A 21,265-nucleotide genomic window follows, 5' to 3' on the forward strand; every position below is an offset into this window, starting at 1 on the left:
AGTGTTGAAAGAGATTTTAGATTGACATTTTGAACTTCGACTGAATGTATTGTGTGTTGTGTCATTTATTTTAGACAAAAAACGTCTTTCTTTTGTCAAATAGACATAAAACGTTTTAAAATATCGATAAATTTTTAATGTCCCGAAACACGTATAATCATTACCACCAATGTTACGGACACTCTAAAAATTCTCTACCAAATAGCAACGTTGGTGTCACGCTCGGCTCGTGTGGCGGGAGCGTTGGTAAAACGCAATGCGAGCTTCTAAATTGCCCCCACGTGCAATACAAAACTCAATGAAACGACGTCGTCCCGCTGTTTAACCCCCGCATCGTTTAAAGAAAAAGAAAATTAATGAAAAAAATTGAAAATTAAAATTTTTAATGATAATGATAAAATAAAAAGTAAAATATATAATAACAGAATTAATATTTTAATATAAAAATATAATTTTTCGTTAAAATAAACAGTACCACAACTTTTCGTTAAAGCTTCTTTAAAGAAAAGAAAAAACTACCGTGCGAAAAGAAGCCTCCACAAACTTCATTAAAGAAAAGCAAAACCACAGTGCGAAAAGAAGCCTCCACAAACTCCAGAGCTCGGAAGAGAAAGTGATAGAAAATGAGGTACAACTTCGACCTGCAGGCAACGGAACCGGAGCCGGGGCGGTCTCCGACGCCCCAAAGAGACGAAGTGGAGTGGGTCCAGCTGCAGAACCACCCGGTCTTCTCCTGCTCCGCCGCCGGTCCGGTCCACGACTCGACCGCGGCTCGAGCGCCCAGAAATCTCTTGGCCTGGGACGGAGCCTCTCGGCTTTACTTCTGGGACTCCGATAAGCTCTGCCTTCACCGGATCTCCATCCGGCTGGGCGAACCCGACCCGACTTCCGTCATCGCTTCTTCACCTTCCAAGGTTTCCTCTCTTTCCCTCATTTTTTTTTTTGAAATTTCAATTTCTTTGGTTCTGTTTGGTTGCTGAGAAAATTGAAGGATAAGAAAGTAAATGCACTCGAATGGTACCCAGCTGAGCTTAATGTAGTTAGTTGCATAGGTTGGAGTTTTATGCTAACAAAAAGTGATTATTGAAGCGATACTTTGTGTAAGAATTGAAAATTATACTGTGAATTGAATTTTCGGGCATAGTGTGGTTATGATTATCGACTAATCCTGGAGTGTACTATCTATGTCAGTTGTACTTATCTTGTTGATGATGCCTGTAATTCGATAGGTATTGCAAACTGATGTAAAGCTCGACTTTGCGGTTCACAAAATCTCAATCAATAGGAATGGATCAGCATTGCTTCTTTCTGGTTCGGGTGGTCTCTGCGTTATGTATCTTTATGGGCGGACTTCCAACAAAGACAATGCAACCATTTGCAGGTATGATTGGAAAAATGGAAATACGTTATCAATTTTTGTTTTCATCTTAAACATGTTTTGCTGGGGTGTCTTAGAGAGCAACCTGAGTGATGAATCGTAATGATGGTTTAGATTATACGCTTTTTTTTTGGGGAGGGGTGGTGGTTATTCCTCTGCTGATCTTTCTCTCTGAGCACAATATGATTATTTAGTTCCCCTCTCCCCTTCCCTCGTTATCTAGCATCATGATTTTGTATTCATGTACTAGCCTGTGTTCTCTTTCTGAAAATGTACTTGTGGATATGACCGTATGAGCTTTATGGAGATTGTGTTGCAAATTAAATAGTTTTGATGTTCCAGAGTAAAGATTCTTAATGTATCCGTTATTTTTTAAATTAAACCTTACAGGACTGTAACTGTTGGTTCACAAATCTACTTAAGAGGAAACAATCTCATACGTGTACTGCAAGTTTCATGGCATCCTAACAGTGACACCCACCTGGGAATTCTTTCTTCTGATTCAGTTTTCAGGTATGAAATCTTTTTCAAATGTAAAAGAAATTCTTTGAGGTCTTCTTAGGTTTCATCAGATCGAGCATTAGGTTGTATAAATGGTGTTTCTTATTCATATTGTGTTTGATTTAGACAAAAAAAAAAAAAAAAACATTGTGTCCGGTTTAGTGTATCTCTGAATTTATTTTAATTTTTGTGTTTTGAACAATTAATGTCCTTGTATCTTCATTTACCTTCGCTTTTTTTTGTAGAATATTTGATTTGTCTTCAGATCTTATTCAACCAGAGCAAGAATACTATCTACAGCCTGTGCAACCAGGTCGATCCAGGAATGCGACATCAATTTGCCCAGTTGACTTTTCATTTGGGAGTGAACACCTGTGGGATTCGTTTAGTGTAAGTTCATTTTAAAAAAATTGACTTTGGTAATTTATTTTGTCATGCTTTTTTTTTTGTTCAAACATTGATGCAATAGATTGGAATGCTCTTGGTCTTTTGTTTCCTGTGGCGTCATTTATTGTTCATCTGTAATATGATTTTTCCTTGAAATATTGTCTGTTTCTATCATTTAAGTCATGAAGATATAAGCTATTCTATTAAGATTTTTCAAAGCTTACGTTTGTTTTAGCATAACACATGTTTCAACTGTTTGATCATCTATTTTGTTACTATGGTCATTCATATTAGGCAAGTTGAGTTTTACATTTTGACCGTTTTAACTGTTTTATCACGTAATTTACTTAAATTCTCATTCATATGCTATTGTACAGGTTTTCATTTTGTTCAACGATGGTTCAATTTACATCCTTTGTCCCGTTGTACCATTTGGAAGGTATTTTATTCTTCATGTCGTGCCCTTTTGTAAGGCTTATAGTTTTTTCTTAAGAGGAACTACAGGTAGGCCTAGTTGATCAACTAGAGATCAACTAGGCCTGGTGACCAAGATATTTTTAATTTGTTTAAAAGCATAAAGATTCGGGATACCTAAAGCAAGAGGATTGTATGGTTTCAACTATCATTTGCCAGGACATGTGCCATGTACTATAAAGCTGGATGCCTCAGTTAGTCCTTTTAGGAACCTTTCAGAAATGTTTAATTTACAGAGAAGACTTAAAGTTGTCCTAATACGTTTTTGTTGGAACTATGACATAATATTCCTCCATGTAAATCTGGTGCTTCTGTGTCACTTAAAGGTTGTGAAGTATTTAACTGAAAGGCTAATGTTATAAATCAAAGCGAAATATTTAACTGATAGTCTTTTCCCCTTGCATCACTGCCTTGAGTTTTTACCATTATATAGGCTGTAGCATCTTGGGGTGTTAGAAGTATTTATACCTTGTAGCCATCGTATGCTAACTGATCTTTGTATTGGGTGCTGAGCATAATAAATTGTTTTCTTTTGAACAGTGCCTACAAATGGGAATCCATTGTAGAGATACATAATGATGCTCAGACATTTGGCCTGAAGTCAGCCAATTCAGTGGCTGTTAGTAACTCGAATCTAGCTATTTCTTGGTTGGAAGCAACATTTCCAGCAATCACAAACCAAGAAACAGAAGGATCAGATCCATATGTGATAAAAGCTCATCCGTATGCTATATTTGATGCCTCACTCTCACTGCAGGTATCTGTGCTCTCTTACCTATAAGCGTGCAGTAGTTACTATAGCTCTATCTATGCTCCTGAGTAAATTATGTGTCGGCACTAGCTACAATTCCTTGATAATTTCATTTACTTCAAAGTTGCTGCCCTTTATCTGTTTGAATCTCTCCAAGTAAATTTGAACGAATGGCTTAAAGCCTACTCTCTTTCAGTGTTGGGTGTCTTAAGTTGGCAATCTGTAGAAGTCCACAGTATGACCTACATTGTAATTTCGCAGGGACCTCTGAGGAAAGTGTGTCATGGTGAGGATGAAGAAGATTTGGCCTTCCGGGGTGCAGAATGTGAAGGTGGAGCAGTCAGTCTTCTTTATAATTTAGTCTTCAAAGACTCAATTCTGGTGACTGCCTGGAGTGGTGGGCAATTGCAAATAGATGCTATGGCTGATGAAATCCAACCGTTGTGGAATGCTGGCAGCCCACCTCGACTTCGTGTTGATTCCCACGATCATATTCTTGGTCTTGCAATGATTTGTGAGCCAACCCCAGGCAAGCTTTCACCTGTGAAGCTTGATCAACCTCTTGATAGTACTCTTTGGTTGGGACTTCCTCCCCCTCTTTTGAGGTTGGCTATTGTGGATCTGGCTTTGCCTAGGAAAGCAAAGGGTGGTTCTCTTATTATGATGTTTACTGATCCGCTGATGCCGGAAAGAATATACACCCTTCATGATGGAGGGTTAGATTCAATAGTGTTGCATTATCTTCCATTTACAAGTCAGATCAGTGGCAAGAACGAGACTATGAGAACTCCTTCTGTGCATCCTGTTCTAAGCACATGCCAGGGAGAAGTCCCCTCACAATCTCCACTTTCCGGTTTTGTGTCATTATCAGATTCATTTGGGTGTTCCTGGATTGTGGGACTCACTGTTTCGCGAGAATGTATAGTGCTGGAGATGAAGACTTGGAACCTGTTACTGCCTCATCAAGTTGATACGGAGAACAAATCTCTTTGCCTGGAAGAACCAAAAGAAAAAGATATGCCAGATCTTATAAGCAAAGAACTACTAGTTGGACCTAAGGTGGTTCTTCTTCCTCAGAGCTCACCAAGTTTACGTTCTCTTTCTGCTGATTCTATTGAAGGTCGATCAATGCTTCATGAGTACTTCAGAAGCTTTCATGAAAATTATGCGGAGTATGCATATAAGGTAACAATGCCAAGAAATACAACAAATTATGTTTACTTGTGTCAAATCTACCTTATTAAGGGAAATGGTTCCTTTTGTTCCTTTATGAATTTTTCCTCCACCCTCTAGGTTTACTTTGAACTCAAGCATCATGGACCCATCTTGAAGAGGATAATTGATGACCAGCATGCTCGCCTAGGTAATGCACAACAGAGGCTTTTGCAAGTTGAGGAGAAACAATCAAAATTGGAGGACAGAATTGACAGTGCGTTCAAGATGCAAAATCTTCTGCAGGAGCGCTTGAAATGTTTGAGGGACTTGCCAGGGCCTCATAAGAAACCACTGTCCAGAGCTGAGCGAGAGTTCAAGTCGGAGCTTGGTAATGACCATTTTTCAATAATAAGTGTACTAATGTAGCTTTTTCCATAATAAATGAGCTTAGGAGTTATGCCCTAGTTCGTAGTCAGTAATTTTCCGTTTTCCTAATTTACCGGTTCCCTAAATCGTCATAATTCACACCTGCTTAGGTTACTAGCCTGTACATTTTTGGTCAGGAGTTATGCCCAGCACTACTTTTTCACTTCTAACATACATTTTTGTTGCTAAGCAGACCACTTCTCCGAAGTTGAATTGGATGCATTGCGTTCTTCCATTAATGCTGTAACTGCAAGGTTAAAAAGGCACACACAATCGCCAAAGGGCAATGCATCAAACCAACGTAGGCTGATGGCAAAGGGGAAAGATCCTGTGCAAGAATCTCAAGTCTCCCAGCTGAAATCCTCACTTGAGAAACTTTCACTGCTCAATAGTGAAAATTCGAAAAAGGTTAAGCTTGTTGAATCTGCATTGAAAAGTCGGGAAACCAGCAGATGTTAAGACCTACTTTGTTTCTGAATGTGCGATTAAGTTATGGTAACTCGGATTTAAGTTTTGAACCTGGGGCGGTGCACAATGTGTCATTCCATCAAGATGGTGCCATTTTGAACGGTATGGCCCAGCAGATGTGCAAGTCGAGCGGAAGCTTCTAGCAATTCAAGCCGGGGGGCACCAACAGCTCTACTGCTGTAGTTATTCTGGCATGCTTGTAGTGGCAGATGCTCTCCTTGAGAGACGACGAATTGTGTACAAAATAATTGTAGCTTTTTGTTACCCAATTTCGGCTTCTTTCATTTTACAAGATGAGAAATGTTGAATCTGTCGGAACATTATTGAATGTGTTGCACTTGTAATGTATTTTTGGTCGATTCATTTTCTCTTCGGAATTATATGTTTCTGTTGTAATTGGTAACGTGAGTTGAACTAATCAAAATCAAATACAAACGGCAAATTGATTAAAAACTAGAGAGTAATCATTTCAACAGTTAAAGGTTTAAGACATTCTTAGATGCAACCGAGAACGTATCCCAACGACGGCCCGCCGGAATGATGATGTGGACCAGGGCCATAAACGCACGCAGAAGAAGGGCTCGAGGAGGAAAAGTTTTTCAGGTGGATTTCCTTTTTAATAATTAAAGCACATTAAAGGTGGGCTAAAACCTACAAGAGCTGCAAAATCTGCAGTCACCTACAAAACCTCCACGTTCCGAAGGGAAGAGAAATCAATTAAGGGAAGTTTAACGAAAAAGCTTTCGGTACAGTTCATTTTAACGAATAATTATATTTTTACACTAAAAGGTCAATCATATTACTATTCACTTTACCCTTTATTTTGTCATTTTTATTAAAACTCAAAGTTTTTAAGTTATTTTTATTAGTTTTCCTATCAATTAATCATTTGATTTAATTTCACTAAACTATTAATTATTTAATTAATTAATAATATAACTTTATTGGGTTGGAGATCAAAGGATATTACAGCTCTAGTACTACTACATAATTTCCTGACTCATTTGCTTTCTCCTCTGGTTTACTCTTTACATTGCCCATATGACACATTGTTCCTCCGCTGCACATTGATCGGGTACCTCTTCTGCGTCCTCGTCGTCGGAAAAAACACCAGCTTATCTTCCTCATCAGGAACCCAACTGCTAACACAAACAATCAGCATCGTTAGTGTAACGGGAAATATGCACAAATACAAGTGGTTGCAAATCTAAACAAACAATAACCCGTACACATAAAACATTTTTTATGCCACTTTATTGTCAGTTTAGTGCCCCTCAAGTTCAATTTGTGATTAAAAATATAATACCAATTCTATTTGTGCAGATTTACATAGTTTTTTTAGGTACCTGAAACGAGTGACTAAGTGGTGAAGGAAGACCGAGATTTCTACTCTGGCAAGCTCATAGCCTGGGCACAGCCTTGGCCCTCCTCCGAATGGTGTGAACACATTTGCTGGGCTTGTGACCGGTCCAGAGTTGTTCTACAAAAATCATGTTTTTAATAAAAAATAACAACAAACTTATTAGGCAGATATGTATAATTAAGTACCTGCCACCTCCATGGATTAAAAGTTCGAGCGTCCTTGAAATGATCTTGATCAAGATGTACAGCACGGAACGATGCAAATACCTTCCAACCTTTAGGGATTGTGTATCCTGTTTATAGTATTTTCACCGATTAATAACTTTATTCGCGTGCATAAGAATTTGTAAAATATCCAGTTCGGAATGCAGGTTTTTTACGAGGTATAGAAAGTTGTTACCTTTAATGTGAACATCTGTCATTGCCCGCCTAAATATCCCGCTAATTATGTTTGCTACTCGCAGTGTCTCGTTTACAACCTAAATTTCAACGAACAAAGTCAATCGACTTTGAAGAACTAGAGTCCGACAATTCACAAGTATGTTTGGCAACGGCGCAATGTTAGATTCTATTAACACTTATGTTATTTGAGTTCGATGTAATACCCGTACTTATTGAGAGTTTTGAAAGCAATACTTACACACTGAGTGAATGGCATTGACTTATAATCACTCCATTCCAAAGTCTCGGATGACTTCTTGTTCGCCCTAATTTGCTCATGTTCTTCCTGCATTGTGGATTTAGAACTTCATTAACAATTTAACAAACATTTTACCTAAAAAACAAAAACAAAAGACGTCCGTTATTCAGCAAAGACAATAATCTGGATTATCTAGTATGAACCGGCTCATAGCATGAATCGAGATACTTAGCCGTTTAACCCTTTAACCATTGCCTAAATCTCGGTCGGTCCATTCTAACACTCTCGGATGATAACATAATCCGACGGTAGAGCACGGAATATCACTAGAGCGCACGGACACCAAAACAATCCTAGGAATCGAAAATGGGTAACTACCCTAGGGTGTTGACTCCATTGAAACCTCCGATCCCCTTTACACCGTTGGATTGTTGTGGTCCTAGAAATCAGAACCGCACGATTCCCAATGGCCCAGCTTTGGGACCCCTAGGGACAGTAGAATGACCAGAATACCCTCCCAAACCAGCTGCACGTGAAGCAAAGAGGCGACGTAGTCAAAAGACCAAAGCTGCCGAGAATCTGACAATATTTACAGCACACTGAAGCGTGCAGTTTGGAAGGGAGCGAAGGGAAAAAACATGTCATCATTTTGTCCGTTGGTTTTATCAGAATGTTGTCCGGCTTTTACATTCTCCACTTCACTCTATTTTTTGACTACCGTGTAACAATTTAGGCTACATTTTCCCGGTTTAGATAGGGACAATTTCGTCTTTTTAATGTGAAAATTCGAGAAGTAATTTTCACATTCTCTTTTAACGTCCAACACTCATTCATTTTTTGGTCTTAAAAACGAATAAATTGAAAGATAATTGAAAAGATACAAACATGGAGAGGAATGTCCGACATAGTAATTATCTAACGCAACTTACGACTGATCAAGATACGTGCAATGACTCAGTAAACCATATGTGCGGTCACTTAAACCCTAGTTTATCCAATGCAATCTATCCAAAACAAAGTGAATGGCTGAGGATTTAGATAAAAAAGTGGATGTTGAAATGCCCAACATAGTAACGTGAGCATATGATGGCAGTTGCAAGACTGCGTCCCCACTAGGCAAATAAAGTGACAAAAGAAAAAGGGACGTTGGGGGAGAGAGTGGCACCTGGAGTTGAGCATGGGCCAGAGGTGTCTCCGTCAAGAACTTTACGGCAAGTGTCATGATTGTTGAGGTGGTTTCATAGCCGGCCACCAGCAAAGCAAGCAAGAAATCCACAATCTCCTCGTCGGAGAGTGCGGTGTCTCCGCCCAAAAGTGCGCCTAACATGTCCTCTTTTATCTGCCCGGCTTCGCTCTCCTCCCTCCTTTGCCTCACTATCAAGGTTAATGCCTCCGCCACCTTTGTCCGCGCCTTCAATTTCAAATTCCCAATTAATTAAATAAATTAGGTTTAAATTTGACAAAAAAAACTAATTAGGTTTAAATACATAAAAATACACAAAGTCTAACACACTTGACAAACGAAAAATCCGTTATCTTGTGTTTTCAAATAATATAATTCTAATTACGCAATTAATTAAAGGGGCTTTTAGATCCAGGTCCAAAAACGTAGAGTGTTTTTAGGAGTGAGTCCAGTTATTAAATTATATGTTTTTATTTTCTTTATACTTATTTTATATTTTCTAAAAATATTAAAAATCAATTAAAATATTCTAATATTATGCATTTTCCAACCCCAAAAGAATATATTTAATATCTTATAACAAAAAAAACTAATATACTAACATAAATTTATCTGCAAAACATTATACCTTAACTCAAGTAACAAATATATGAATGTATATAATACCGATATGAAACTTAATTAAAAGGTAGAAAAAACATAACATACCTACAAGCAAGACATATTAATCTGTGACAGGTTAATTATAAAAAAATAATCTGTCATATAGGTAGATAAAATAATTAACATGTGATATAGGTTGATTATAAAAATTAAAAATAAAATCTATAAACAGGGTTTCAATCAGGAGGAAGAACGAGAAATAACAAAAAGATAAATAAAAAAGAAATAAGCAAAGAGATAATTGGAAAGAAATTTGATTTTTATAATAAATTTTATCATTGAACAAATAATTATTGATAATTAAATAATTAAATATAACCAATTGAACTTATTTTAATAAACTGATTATTCCTACTATTAGCTTTAAAATTGGACTTATATCAAGTTTCCCTTTAATTAAATCATCGGACAAGAAAAAGAGAGGAAATTACAGTAATGGCCCGGCGGTAGGTGGTGGAAAATAGAGGCAAGGGAACGGAGAAGAAGCCTTCGATCAGTAGGACGTACTCTTTCCTTAGACTCTCGGTCCATTCATTTGGATCAAAGCTCATGAGTTGCTTCACTGCTAGTTCAAAAGTGATCTGCACATAATTTAATTAATTAACTAATAAAAATTAAGATTAATTAAGGATCAATAAAATATAAATCCAGAAGTACACGAGCTAGCAAGAAAATGATGTCTCTAAGGGAATGATTTTATTTTATTTTATTTTTGTAGCCGTTTACTTTAAATTGTGGTAACGTGCACTTTGCACTTGTATGCATATCACCCACACTTTAGGCCATGGGATCCTAGTCACCTCCATTTCTCTTCGACGGGAAGTCGAAACCCCATGAAGCATAATACCATTATAACATGATTAATTAAATTATAACATAATTAATTAAATTAAAACTAACCAATGGATACAACCAATTATAAAAAATGAATTTTAACTAAAAGTTTCTGATACTATTCACTTTAACGAAAAACCATATTTTTACATTAAAAAAATCAATCCTGGTACTATATATTTTTTCCTTGATTTTGTCCTTATAGTTAAAACTCAGAGTTTACAAATCTTTTTTATTAATTTTTGTTTATAAAAAACTCTTTTTAATTAAAACATTCCATTGATTATAAAACATTCTAAACAAACTTTACCTTTGTCCTCTACTTTTTGAGGAATAGCAAAAAAATAAAAATTGTCAATATCTCTTTGCATTTTTAATAAAATTATTTGAATACACAAAATTAACAGATTATCAGTCCTGATGACTTCAAACTCTGTTTATTAATAACTGTGCCAATTTTACGTGTCCAAATATCATCTTTGTATAATTGTATTTAATTAAAAAAAAAAACAACAATATGTAAAAAAACACCATTTTCTATTTCTAACTTGGTGAAGAAAAAATCCAAACTAAAATGTAATAGCTTATCCTTGTAAGGTCTTAATTTCGAATTCCGAACCTGCCCTAATCCTATCTTAAAGAAGTAAAGTGGTACACTACCTTTTTGGCCTCCTCCATGAGAAAGATCCGGTCGGCCCATGAATCCATGTTGAGCCGGATCAACCGGTCTATGTCGTCCAAAAGGTGGTCCCTAATGATGGAGGAGTTTGCAAAGCTCATAGTCAGAGAATGCATCCGTTTATGGAGGCTGCCCTTCATCAGCAGCAAAGAGTGCTTCCCCATAAGGTTGGTTATGGAGCCCGGGTAGCTGCACTCGAACAGCTTCCCTTCGTTCTGCAGGATGAACCGATTGGTCTCCGGGTCGGTGGAGAACACGGTCGGCTCTCCGAACACGTGAGTCGTGAATATGGATCCAAACCGGTTCACGCGCTCGTCGATGAACGGTTCGGGGTTCTCAGTCTTGTAGGCTGAGATGAGCTGCAGAGTCTCCCCTATAAATGGTAGCCCTAGATTCCCCGGAGGCAGCCTCAGCCTCCGGCACCTAGACTTTCTCAGAAAAACGTAAACTAGGGTTGGAAGGAGAGAGAAAACCAAGAAAAATGAGAAGAGGAAATCCATGGAGTTTTAATATTTGAGTACACACAAACAATCTCTCTCTCTCTCTCTAAGTTCTAAGTGTTTGCGTATATATTTGTTTATATGTATATATTTGTGTATGGGGAGGTGGGTATATATAGAAAAAGGAAAGAATCGGGGGTAGGGAAAGAGATGGCGGAGAGGTGGTGGGGAAAGCACACGAGGGGTTTCGAGAATCGAAAAATGGATCGATGAATCTGGTTGTTAAATAAGAATCTAAGGAGGGGGAAGAGAGGAGAGAAGGAAATTTAATGTCGGATATTTTAGTGTCTGACAACTTTTTATTTTTCGTTACTTTTTTTCTCCTTTTTCTCATAAAACGATGTCGTTCCTTTTCTGTGTCTCTGTGGATAAGAGTCGTGAGACTTTGCTGGGGAAAATATGGAGAGGGAAAAAGAGAGGGTTGTTGGTTTAGTTTTGGTGTGTTTCATGCGGTGATTGGTATGGTAAGAATGTGTTGAAGTGTCCATGTCTTGGCCGTTTGATTAAAAGAATGGATTAGTGAAAAAAGATGGTGGGTTAAGATAAAAGTATTAGGAGAAAAAAAATTGTTGACATTTTAAGTTCTCATGATCACCGATCGCGAATCTTAGTTTAAATGCTTTACAGTCTGGGAGACGATAAATATTTATGAGTTTAATTTTTTGCAATTATTCTGTGTGTGGTGTGACCTTTATTATTGATTAACACGTGTTAATAAATTTAATCTTTTTCAACTTTGTTATCATAAATTTAACATGCGTCAATCAATAATAGAGACCACATAAAAACCACACACAAAATAGGTGCAGAATATTTGATCTATTTTAGTGTTCTCACCGGTTCGGGTGTTATCAACACCATCACCTTCTCGGTAATTAGAATGAGGATCCTCTTTATGAGGATCCTGAGGATTCTCAAATCGTGTCCGTTCATCGTATATCGTACGACAAAAAATCATTTTAAATGCTTATATTTAAAATTAAATATAAATAGTACGAGAAGAAAATTGGTCGGACGATGTACAAAAAACAAACACAATTTAAAGATCCTTAAAATCATCACAAAGAGATTCCTAAGAAGAACCTCATTCCATTAATTATTCGTCATGTGGCGCATGAACATTTCTTCTTCTTCTTCTTTCTTTCTTTCTTTTTATTTTTTTGTTTTTTTTGTTTTTTTTTTTGTTTTTTTTTTGTTTTTTTTTTTGGCCATAGAACATTTCTTAATATTTCAAACTATGGGTTGGGAATATAAAATCACGAGTTATATCATACAAGTTGCGAGCACACCAACCCGATCCGAATTTTTAATCCTTTTCTGGATTCGTACCTTACTGCACAACCATATATAGAAACTCATACCTAACGTAACGAAGGAGATTAAAGTATATATAGCACTTAATATATTCTCATTTAAGTTAGGTTTTGCCACTAATTTTTCTAAAAGAAAAAAAAATATTCAGGGATAAAAAATGTTACTCGTACTACCTATTTGTACAATTTTTAATAGAAATGAAACTCACTTTGCATTGATGGATCTTACATCTACCAGTGGGCTAATATAAATGATAGTACAATTAGGTGGTAAGTATAGCATTACCCTTTGGAGATTGAGGGATAATAAGATTCAAGGGGTTGGTGGACTTAGTGGCGGATCCATAAAATAATATTAGGAGGGTTAGTAAGAATAGCTCGCGCAGCGTGCAATTTTTTTTATACCAAAAATAGCATGCATATCGCCATTTCATCTAGTCTTTGTGGGCCTGAAGTTATTTGGAAAGGTATAATGCACACTCCTCATTTGTGAGAGTAACTAACATGTTTCCAGGCTGCTTCCATATGAATGCTTAACAAAGAAACACACTTATATTGAACACACTAACAATGTTTGATATCATTGCATCTCGTTAATATGTTTGTCCAAGAATGATAATACTTTGTTATTCACTGAGATCACCATTTCATTAACTCTTCTTTTAGACATTTTATCATGTATGAAGTCAACTCTAATCTTCAAAAGGGCAACACCTAAGGTATCCATGGATATTCATCGAAGTTCGGAGAATTAACACCCAAGGTATCCATGGACGGTCACCGCCCCTCAATGCATCTGCCACTGGGTGGACTGGACGACGTTGAAAATAACTGAACGAAGCTTGATTCTTATTATACATGCATGTTTGGTAAATTCCCCTAAAGTTATAAGCTATCATAACCTAGTATATAAGGAGGGAGATTCGACGTTATCTGCCAACGTTATTCATCTTCAAGTAATCTGTGTTTGCCCAAGTGATAAAATAGGATACAATAATGAGTAATGAGTTAGCGTCTTGCTTCAGTTGAGGTTTAATGTTATCAAATTGGATGTCATCGAACTTACTAAACGCTAATTGTCCCACCCATTCAATGTTCGATACATACTTATATTAAAATTACTAAACCTCTTCCTTTACATTGTCATTATCAAACCGAACTATGATTAGTAAACAAGTTCATCTGAACTCTCCTTCCTGCAGGATGCAGCCACGGGGGGTGTGAACCCCACAAATGAAGCTTCTAAAAAGATAATTTAAACATAGCAAGCGGCCACGTGTATACAAATAATTATCAGTATGATGCAATTATAGGGTTTAGACTTGAAGAATATGAGGTGATGATAACACATCGCTCAATCCACATGGTCCCCATAAGGAACATTAGGCTCGATCGATCGATCTCTACCCACTGGACAAGTCCTGCCCCATAAGATAATGATCCCTATGAAGCACTCTCAAAACCACAGATTTTTATATATTCGTATATATCAAGCATTATTTTCAGGACAGAATCCCATCACTCATGACAGAATCCCATCATGCATGTGTTTGTGTTGTGCCCTCCAACCTTTTCTTTGGTGATCACTGCAACTGTACGAACCCATACAACACACACATTCTTCAATCCCCATTAATTCATTAACTTGAACAATGTTAGAGAAAGCTCTCACTTTTAAATATATCTTAAATCTTTGTCGTTCGATCGAGTTCTTTCTTTGCCAGAGAGATAGCCTGTTATTCCGTATAAACTAGCCTCATCATTGTTGTTTCAGAATATATTAATATAGGGTGTAATTTTATATGCTATATATGTTGTCAACTTTGGATCACAATAGATCACATAGGCATTAGTGGGTATGTCAATAAATATGTCGTTTTTATCAATGTCTAAATAGCATTATTGCATTTGAATTATATGGTTGTTATTTTATAATTTGGTACTTTGATAACGCATCGTAACAAAAAAATGGTATCAAACGATAATCGTAATGCATCATAGAACTGTAATCCACTAAAGAAATATGAGAAAACCTCAAAGTATATACATTGAATAAATAAAAGTTAACAAAACCTAACACTCCAAAGAAAGCTATATAACCCTAACAGATAGAAACAAAAGTTATCAAAATTATCCGAAAAACATAAAAACGCTGATAAAACATAGTAAACCACAAAATTTGATTTTAGAAAAATCATATTTCATTGAAAATGACGAGTTGCACACAGGCTGATCATGAGCCCAAATCGAACAATAAAGCTTAATATGGAAGCTGTGTATTTTGCTGCTGAATTTGTATCTTTGGTCCACCCACTCCGCCATCTAATTTAAATCATCTGAAAAGATTGTTCTTTCATGCATCTATTTATGTTAGTTAGACATACATTAGATTAATGCGTATATATCACTAGGATATTTGAGGTTAATGTCCAATGTCCTCTGAAATTCATGAACGAAATCCGAATGATTATGTACTGTAAAAAAAAAAATATGAATGACTATGTCAAAACAAGAAAGCACTAATCAATTGTTATATATATTTGATAATGCAAAGTCAACCCTACCTTAAGAAAAGTTGCAAACCCTAATCGCGAGACATTGCTCATGCAAGTCATCATCAAGGTTGGCCAATTGTAGTAGATGATGTTGCCCCTACAACACGTCTCAGCTCACGTGTGAGGTGACAGTCCTGATATTAATATATAGCTAGTGAGATGCATATGTAAGTGATCATGTGTATAAACTGTGTCCTTTTTCAAGGGCCCGGCCATTACGCCCGACTCCACCCATATGTGCCACTAGCTAGCCTCGATCGATTGGTCGCTCTAATATCCATATATTTGCACCAACCACAGTGAAGCTACACCACATCAAACGATCTAATATTGTTGCTGGTCCATCAAACCGATCCTTTGGGATTGGATCCAGCAGCCAAGTTGGTACGAGTCCGTGCTCTTCCAGGGTTCATATAGAGAATTTCTGGGTTGGAGTTAATCCTATTCTTAAGAATGTGGACCCGAAGTAGTCGATATGCTGAGCTAGTCAATGTTTTTGACCTGCTGAGATTATCATTGTTGATCTGTAGTTAATATGATCATTGTTATATCGTCGATATTTACCTCCTATAACCCCAACATAAATAATGTATGGATTTACACACACACAAAACAACAAACTGATGACGTATTCTGTTACAAAATAATATAAAAACCGCTTGGTAAGAAAAAGATATTCTTGTAAGTGATGTGAACGACATAAATGATGAATATTGAAAGAGAAAATGGTAGCTAGTTGTGCATTGTTTATCCAGTGAAAGGGATTTAACTTGAAAAATATGGGAGTTTGAGGTCTGTTTGGCGACCTACGAAGGGCTCATGAAGTCATGTGGGACACCGAAATTTTTTTGATGCATCGCATGTATCATGTACGCTTGCCGACACAATAATATTCAAATAGCTATATGGTTAACAACTGTTTTAGTTGCAAGATAACATGATGAACTGTGAATTTTCAAATTGAGGTCCCGAATTTTTTTTAGATTTCATTTCTTTTCTATCACCTCTGTACCAGCTATAAAGCCACAAAAGGACCACGGAATCTTATCAAATCTTGGATTCATTGATTCAACTGTAAAGGGGACCAAAAAATTAATTTCGTTTAATTAAAAAGGTCAAGATCATAATTCCAATGAAAATGTTTTTGATTTTTACTTTGAATAAATGAAATGATCAAACATGAGATAACAAATCTACAATCTTTTACTAAGATTTCGAATAGATATCATAAATTCAAGTTGATTAATTGGGTTAGAATTCAGATAGAGATGATAGATTTTTATAGTGGAACACGATAGTCTGCCTTAAATCACGTACTTTTTTGTTATGTGTACTTTTTTTTTTTGGGTCTCGAAACATGACAAAGGTTTTTATTTTCCTTTATTTCCCAAAGACATCCTTTTCAGGTTGAAGATATTCATGTTCATCACTAACAATCAAGAGCGTTCAATCATGCTGCACATGGATCAGTGAGGGTGGACTAGTATTTCTATGGTCATAAAATTTGGATTTATACGGGCAGGTATTTGAGGAAAAATCTATGCGTGCTATGCAATCATTGGTGAATTCTCATCCATTAATTCAGTGTGTGTCAGGTAGTGAATGACATAAATTGGAATTTTATGTGGCTAGTCAAGCAATACCAATAATGCAAGATTGATGAACTCCAATAATTTGTCCAATTGTGACAAATCAGTAGCAAACATTCAAAAGTAAAGTGGACTATCTTCACTAGTCAATTTCCTAATATGATTATGAATCTCGACATGCTTAACTTTAGGAGGTGTATATTTAAGAGCAAATGCCTCTGCAAGTTGGAAATAGTATAGAACTTTATGACGAGAAATTATAGAACCCTAACCCTAGTGAAGAATTTTTAAGCTCTTCATGTTAAGATAGAATTTTTTTCGGTTAGGATAGACTTTTGATGAGAAACAATAGAACTCCAACCCTTAGTGAAGAAATCATGTTAAGACAGAATCCTAAACCCTAGCAAAAGAAATTATGCAAGGCGAAAAAACCTACGAATTTCGTATGTATAGTTGGTGAATCTCATATATAGCTAGATTGTCCTCTACGTGTTATGCAAAGCTAAAGTATTAAACTTTAAGGTTGTGTAGTGACTCACATTTAAAAACAAATATGCACATATATATGCAGTTGATATGTTATCTATACATTGTTGTTATTGTTGATATAATTGATATGGTATTATTAAAATATGTTCAGTTATTGTCGTTACTGTTTTCGCTAAGCCTAATAAGCAGATACTTCGTTGCATATATATGGTTCCATAGTTTGTATCATAAAACAAAGTGTTGGTCATGGCCACTAATTTTGTAAATGCAACGCAATTAATCACAATAAATCGATGAAATTAGAGAAGTAGAGCATGCATGCAATGTACCACAAGAAGATGAAAGTGCCCGGTTCCCAAAGATACCCATTCAAGTAGGGAAGTGTGGGGGTGAGGGATGACCCGGATGAGATAGGATTCTCTTTCTTTCTTTTCTCTTCATTTTCATTCATTCCTCTTATATTTTCTTATTTTATTTTATTTTTTTATACAAAATTAATATAAAATGTTGACGTGATTTAGTTATGATCATGCAAATAGGAAGGGAAAGAAAAAAAGAAAGTAGATAATCTTACTCCTGAGATGAAACAGAAAGAGTGATGACTGAGGTCAGAGTCAAACTAGGGTTATAGAGTGGTCAGCCACTGGACACGAGGTCTGCAGCCACACGTGTGGGGCGACTGCGCGTTGAATGCCAGACCCCTCTCTCTGTATGTCTGTGTGAGTGTGTACACTTTTCAACGTTTGTAAATTTCATCAGTCTGACTTCACACGAATGGGTTTGTCTGTCAGAAGTGCACGTGTGGGGGACATGAGAGATGGAAGGGATTGAGATTTGAGAGAGCACTGACGATGTTCACGTATGGGTTTGTCTGTCAGAAGTGCACGTGTGGGGGACATGAGAGATGGAAGAGACTGAGATTTGAGAGAGCACTGACGACGTTCACGTACTTCCGGAGCAAGGTTCACATGCACTCCCATGGCATTTGTCGCTCCTCCCCCCCGCCGGCTCTCTCTCTCTGTGCCCGGCTTTTAGCTTCCAATTGATTCACAACTAGTTCTCTCTCTCTGTTCCTGGCTTTTGGCTTCCAATTGATTCACAACTAGCTAGTTTGTTTGTGGCTTCTTTCACAGACTTGGTCACATTCAACCTTGGTCTTTAGCTTTCGGTTCCATCCAAATTAGTTTCCTCGTGCCTTCTATAGTACGTACTTTTGTATTAGATATAGAATTTAGGGCAAATTTAAGGTACGTACATGCATGGCTGTTTCTAAGATTTCGGGAGTTATGTGTGAAATTTATAAAATAGTCATTCTCTAAGATAGTTTTAGAAAAGTAGGACAATGTTGATGCCAGAAAACAATCACTTAAATCAAAACAAACTTTAGCACTCACAAATTGCAAGTTTACAAATGTCATTAATTATAAGTAAAAAGAGTTATAAACATAATATTCACTAAATGATCAAAAGCATTTCAATCTTCAACAACCAAACATGAAAAAAAAACTTCAAAACTCTAACTTTAAAGTTTCACTTGAATATATAACATTATTATATTATAAATTGAAAAATATCCCTTTTTAGGATGTTACTATTGACACCCAAAATATGTAACATCCCACATCGCTCAACGAAGTGGATCCTGTAAGCCTTATATGTATATTCCCATCTCTACCTAGCATGAGGCATTTTGGGAGCTCACTGGCTTCGGGTTCCATTGGAACTCCGAAGTTAAGCAAGCTCTCAGGATGGGTGACCCATTGTAAAGTTCTCGTGTGAATTCCCAGAAACAAAACTGTGAGGGTGTGGTTGGGGCCCAAAACGAACAATATCATGCTACGGTGGAGTCAAGCCGAGGATGTGGTTGAGGCCCGGGCTGGGATGTGACAAAATATCTCATTGCACTCCAAATTTTTATATTTAAAAAAAAAAAAGAATCTTTTAAGTAGTGCACAATGAGATTTTAAAGTGCTAACAAAAATAATTTTTGAATATAGAACATCATTACATAATATTAGATGGCAAAAATTTTAGAGTCCCTTAACATTTGAGGCCTTATGTAACAACTCGTCCCCAAATTTTAAGGTTTTAATAATTTTAATTTGTGAATTTATGAAAATGCCTTTCGAAACAAATACGTTGACTTCTATTCCACTGCCTTGTCGTGTCACGTAAGATTCGTTTTCTTGGTGTATCCTCATAGTACTCGTCGCTACAAGCACATGAGCGCAAACAGAACGTAATTTGAAGTTATAACGAATGAGTTATTAACAAACGAAGTCGGGGACAAAATAGCAAATTGATTAATTGCTAGAAGGCTACATATTTTTGGAGCAAAATCTGGAAAGCCACGTGTGTGGCCCAGATTGAATAAAAGAATAAACGAATGGTTGGGAGAAGATATAAAGGAAAGAAAGGAGGGGCAGGATACCCATTCAAAAGATGAGAGAGAAAAGAGTGACTAATGGGAGAGGGGAGAAAGGAGAGAAAAGAGAGAAAGGGAGAAGGAGAGGAACCCGCCGGGTTCCCCTTAACCCCTACATGACCCGGCGACATCTATGTTTTCCGATGGCATTCAGGCAATTTCTCCGGTGAATCACATCCTACCACCACTACCAAACATCTACCCGACCTTCCCTTATTCATGTCCACCTAAAATCCACCTAGATTGACCTCGTTTTGAGGAAGAATGGAACATGTGGGTTCCGAAGGTGTGACGGAGAAGATCCGCCCATCGTGAAAGCGTCATCGACCATTACCACCATCAAACCACTCACCTTGAACCCAGGAACAAAGCCCGAACAAGTTTGGGGACGTCGGAGTTCGAATCGTGGTCGAATCAAAGCACACATTTTATGGGGTTTTCGACGGTTCGAGGATGATTTGGGGAATTTTCTGGCCAAATTGGACTTAGCCACATGTATAAAACTTGCTCTACCAACTGAGATCTTCATTTCTGTGAAGTTTGAGGATTTTTAGAAATAGTTGATTTTTCCGGTGAGTCAGGACGGCCAACCGTCGTGTACGGCGGTGTGTGGGCCGAGGCATCCCCTGACTTTCCTAGGCTAAATTTGATTCTCCAATTCTATATGTGAAGTTCGATTGACGAATTTCCGTCATTTGAACCTAGTTCCATTAAGGTCCGCCACTATAACGATCCGACCGTTGGATCGTCACCAAACGTTAGTACATTATAGTACGTAATTTATAAGGATCATAGGAACTTACGGATCGGGAATCGGATATACAGATGTTCCTAAATTGGATTTATTAGTTCATAAAATAAAACGTTGACCGACACTTGAATTTGTAATTGGCGGAGAAATCGTTGGATTGTAATGAAACTTTATTATGATGTTTTAGAAGCACGATGTGGATCTTTGGAAGTTACAAATCGAAAATTTGAGGTGCGGATCTTCCAGATCGAGTTACGTAGGATTGTGGACCTTATCGTCGACCTTTGACTGACGGTTGACTTTTGTTTAATGGGTTTCAAATCATTCTAGAACGCCCTTGGGGATGTGTTTTATGTAAGTTACGTGTTCTATAGATAAGAATTCTGAGTTGTGAATTGATATTTGTTCTAGGTGACGATCGTTCATGACGCCTTGATATTCGTGCCAGAGAGTTGTAGCGCAGACTTCAGGTGAGTGGGTCTTTTTCCTTTTTATAGATATATAAACTTTATGGTTTCCAGAAACGTTGTTTTTATATGGAACTATACTTTGCTTGCCATATCGTAAATAAGTTACATTTTAAATATTGCATTGTTACACTTGTGAATTGTATTGTGTGATGCTGCGGAGACTTAGGTAAGCTTCATGTGAGTATTATGTGATTGAATGGGTTGTATTACATTGGTATGCACACATTTATTTAGAGCTCATCATGCCTGCACCCCGGTATTAGTGCTCCTAC

At 37.0% G+C, this 21,265-nt stretch overlaps 2 protein-coding genes across 2 annotated transcripts; one reads left to right on the plus strand and one right to left on the minus strand.

The window, feature by feature from the left end:
• Positions 1–500: 500 nt before the first annotated feature.
• On the plus strand, positions 501–5,917 carry LOC137720002 (nuclear pore complex protein NUP88). Its single transcript, XM_068458992.2, has 9 exons — positions 501–914; positions 1,230–1,381; positions 1,769–1,891; positions 2,125–2,269; positions 2,644–2,705; positions 3,281–3,497; positions 3,753–4,676; positions 4,785–5,034; positions 5,266–5,917. The coding sequence occupies exons 1-9, from the start codon at positions 624–626 to the stop codon at positions 5,529–5,531; spliced, it is 2,430 nt and encodes an 809-aa protein (XP_068315093.2). The 5' UTR covers positions 501–623; the 3' UTR covers positions 5,532–5,917.
• A 538-nt stretch (positions 5,918–6,455) lies between these two features.
• Positions 6,456–11,771, minus strand: LOC137720003 (3beta,22alpha-dihydroxysteroid 3-dehydrogenase). Its single transcript, XM_068458993.2, has 8 exons — positions 10,883–11,771; positions 9,820–9,969; positions 8,708–8,953; positions 7,543–7,629; positions 7,303–7,381; positions 7,089–7,195; positions 6,887–7,020; positions 6,456–6,679 (listed from the first exon to the last, which is right to left on the minus strand). Exons 1-8 carry the CDS (start codon positions 11,399–11,401, stop codon positions 6,562–6,564), a joined length of 1,440 nt encoding a protein of 479 aa, XP_068315094.1. The 5' UTR covers positions 11,402–11,771; the 3' UTR covers positions 6,456–6,561.
• Positions 11,772–21,265: the final 9,494 nt, after the last annotated feature.

Source organism: Pyrus communis, chromosome 1 (assembly GCF_041283825.1).
Source record: "Pyrus communis isolate YQ-2024b chromosome 1, ASM4128382v1, whole genome shotgun sequence".
Lineage (NCBI taxonomy): Eukaryota > Viridiplantae > Streptophyta > Magnoliopsida > Rosales > Rosaceae > Pyrus > Pyrus communis.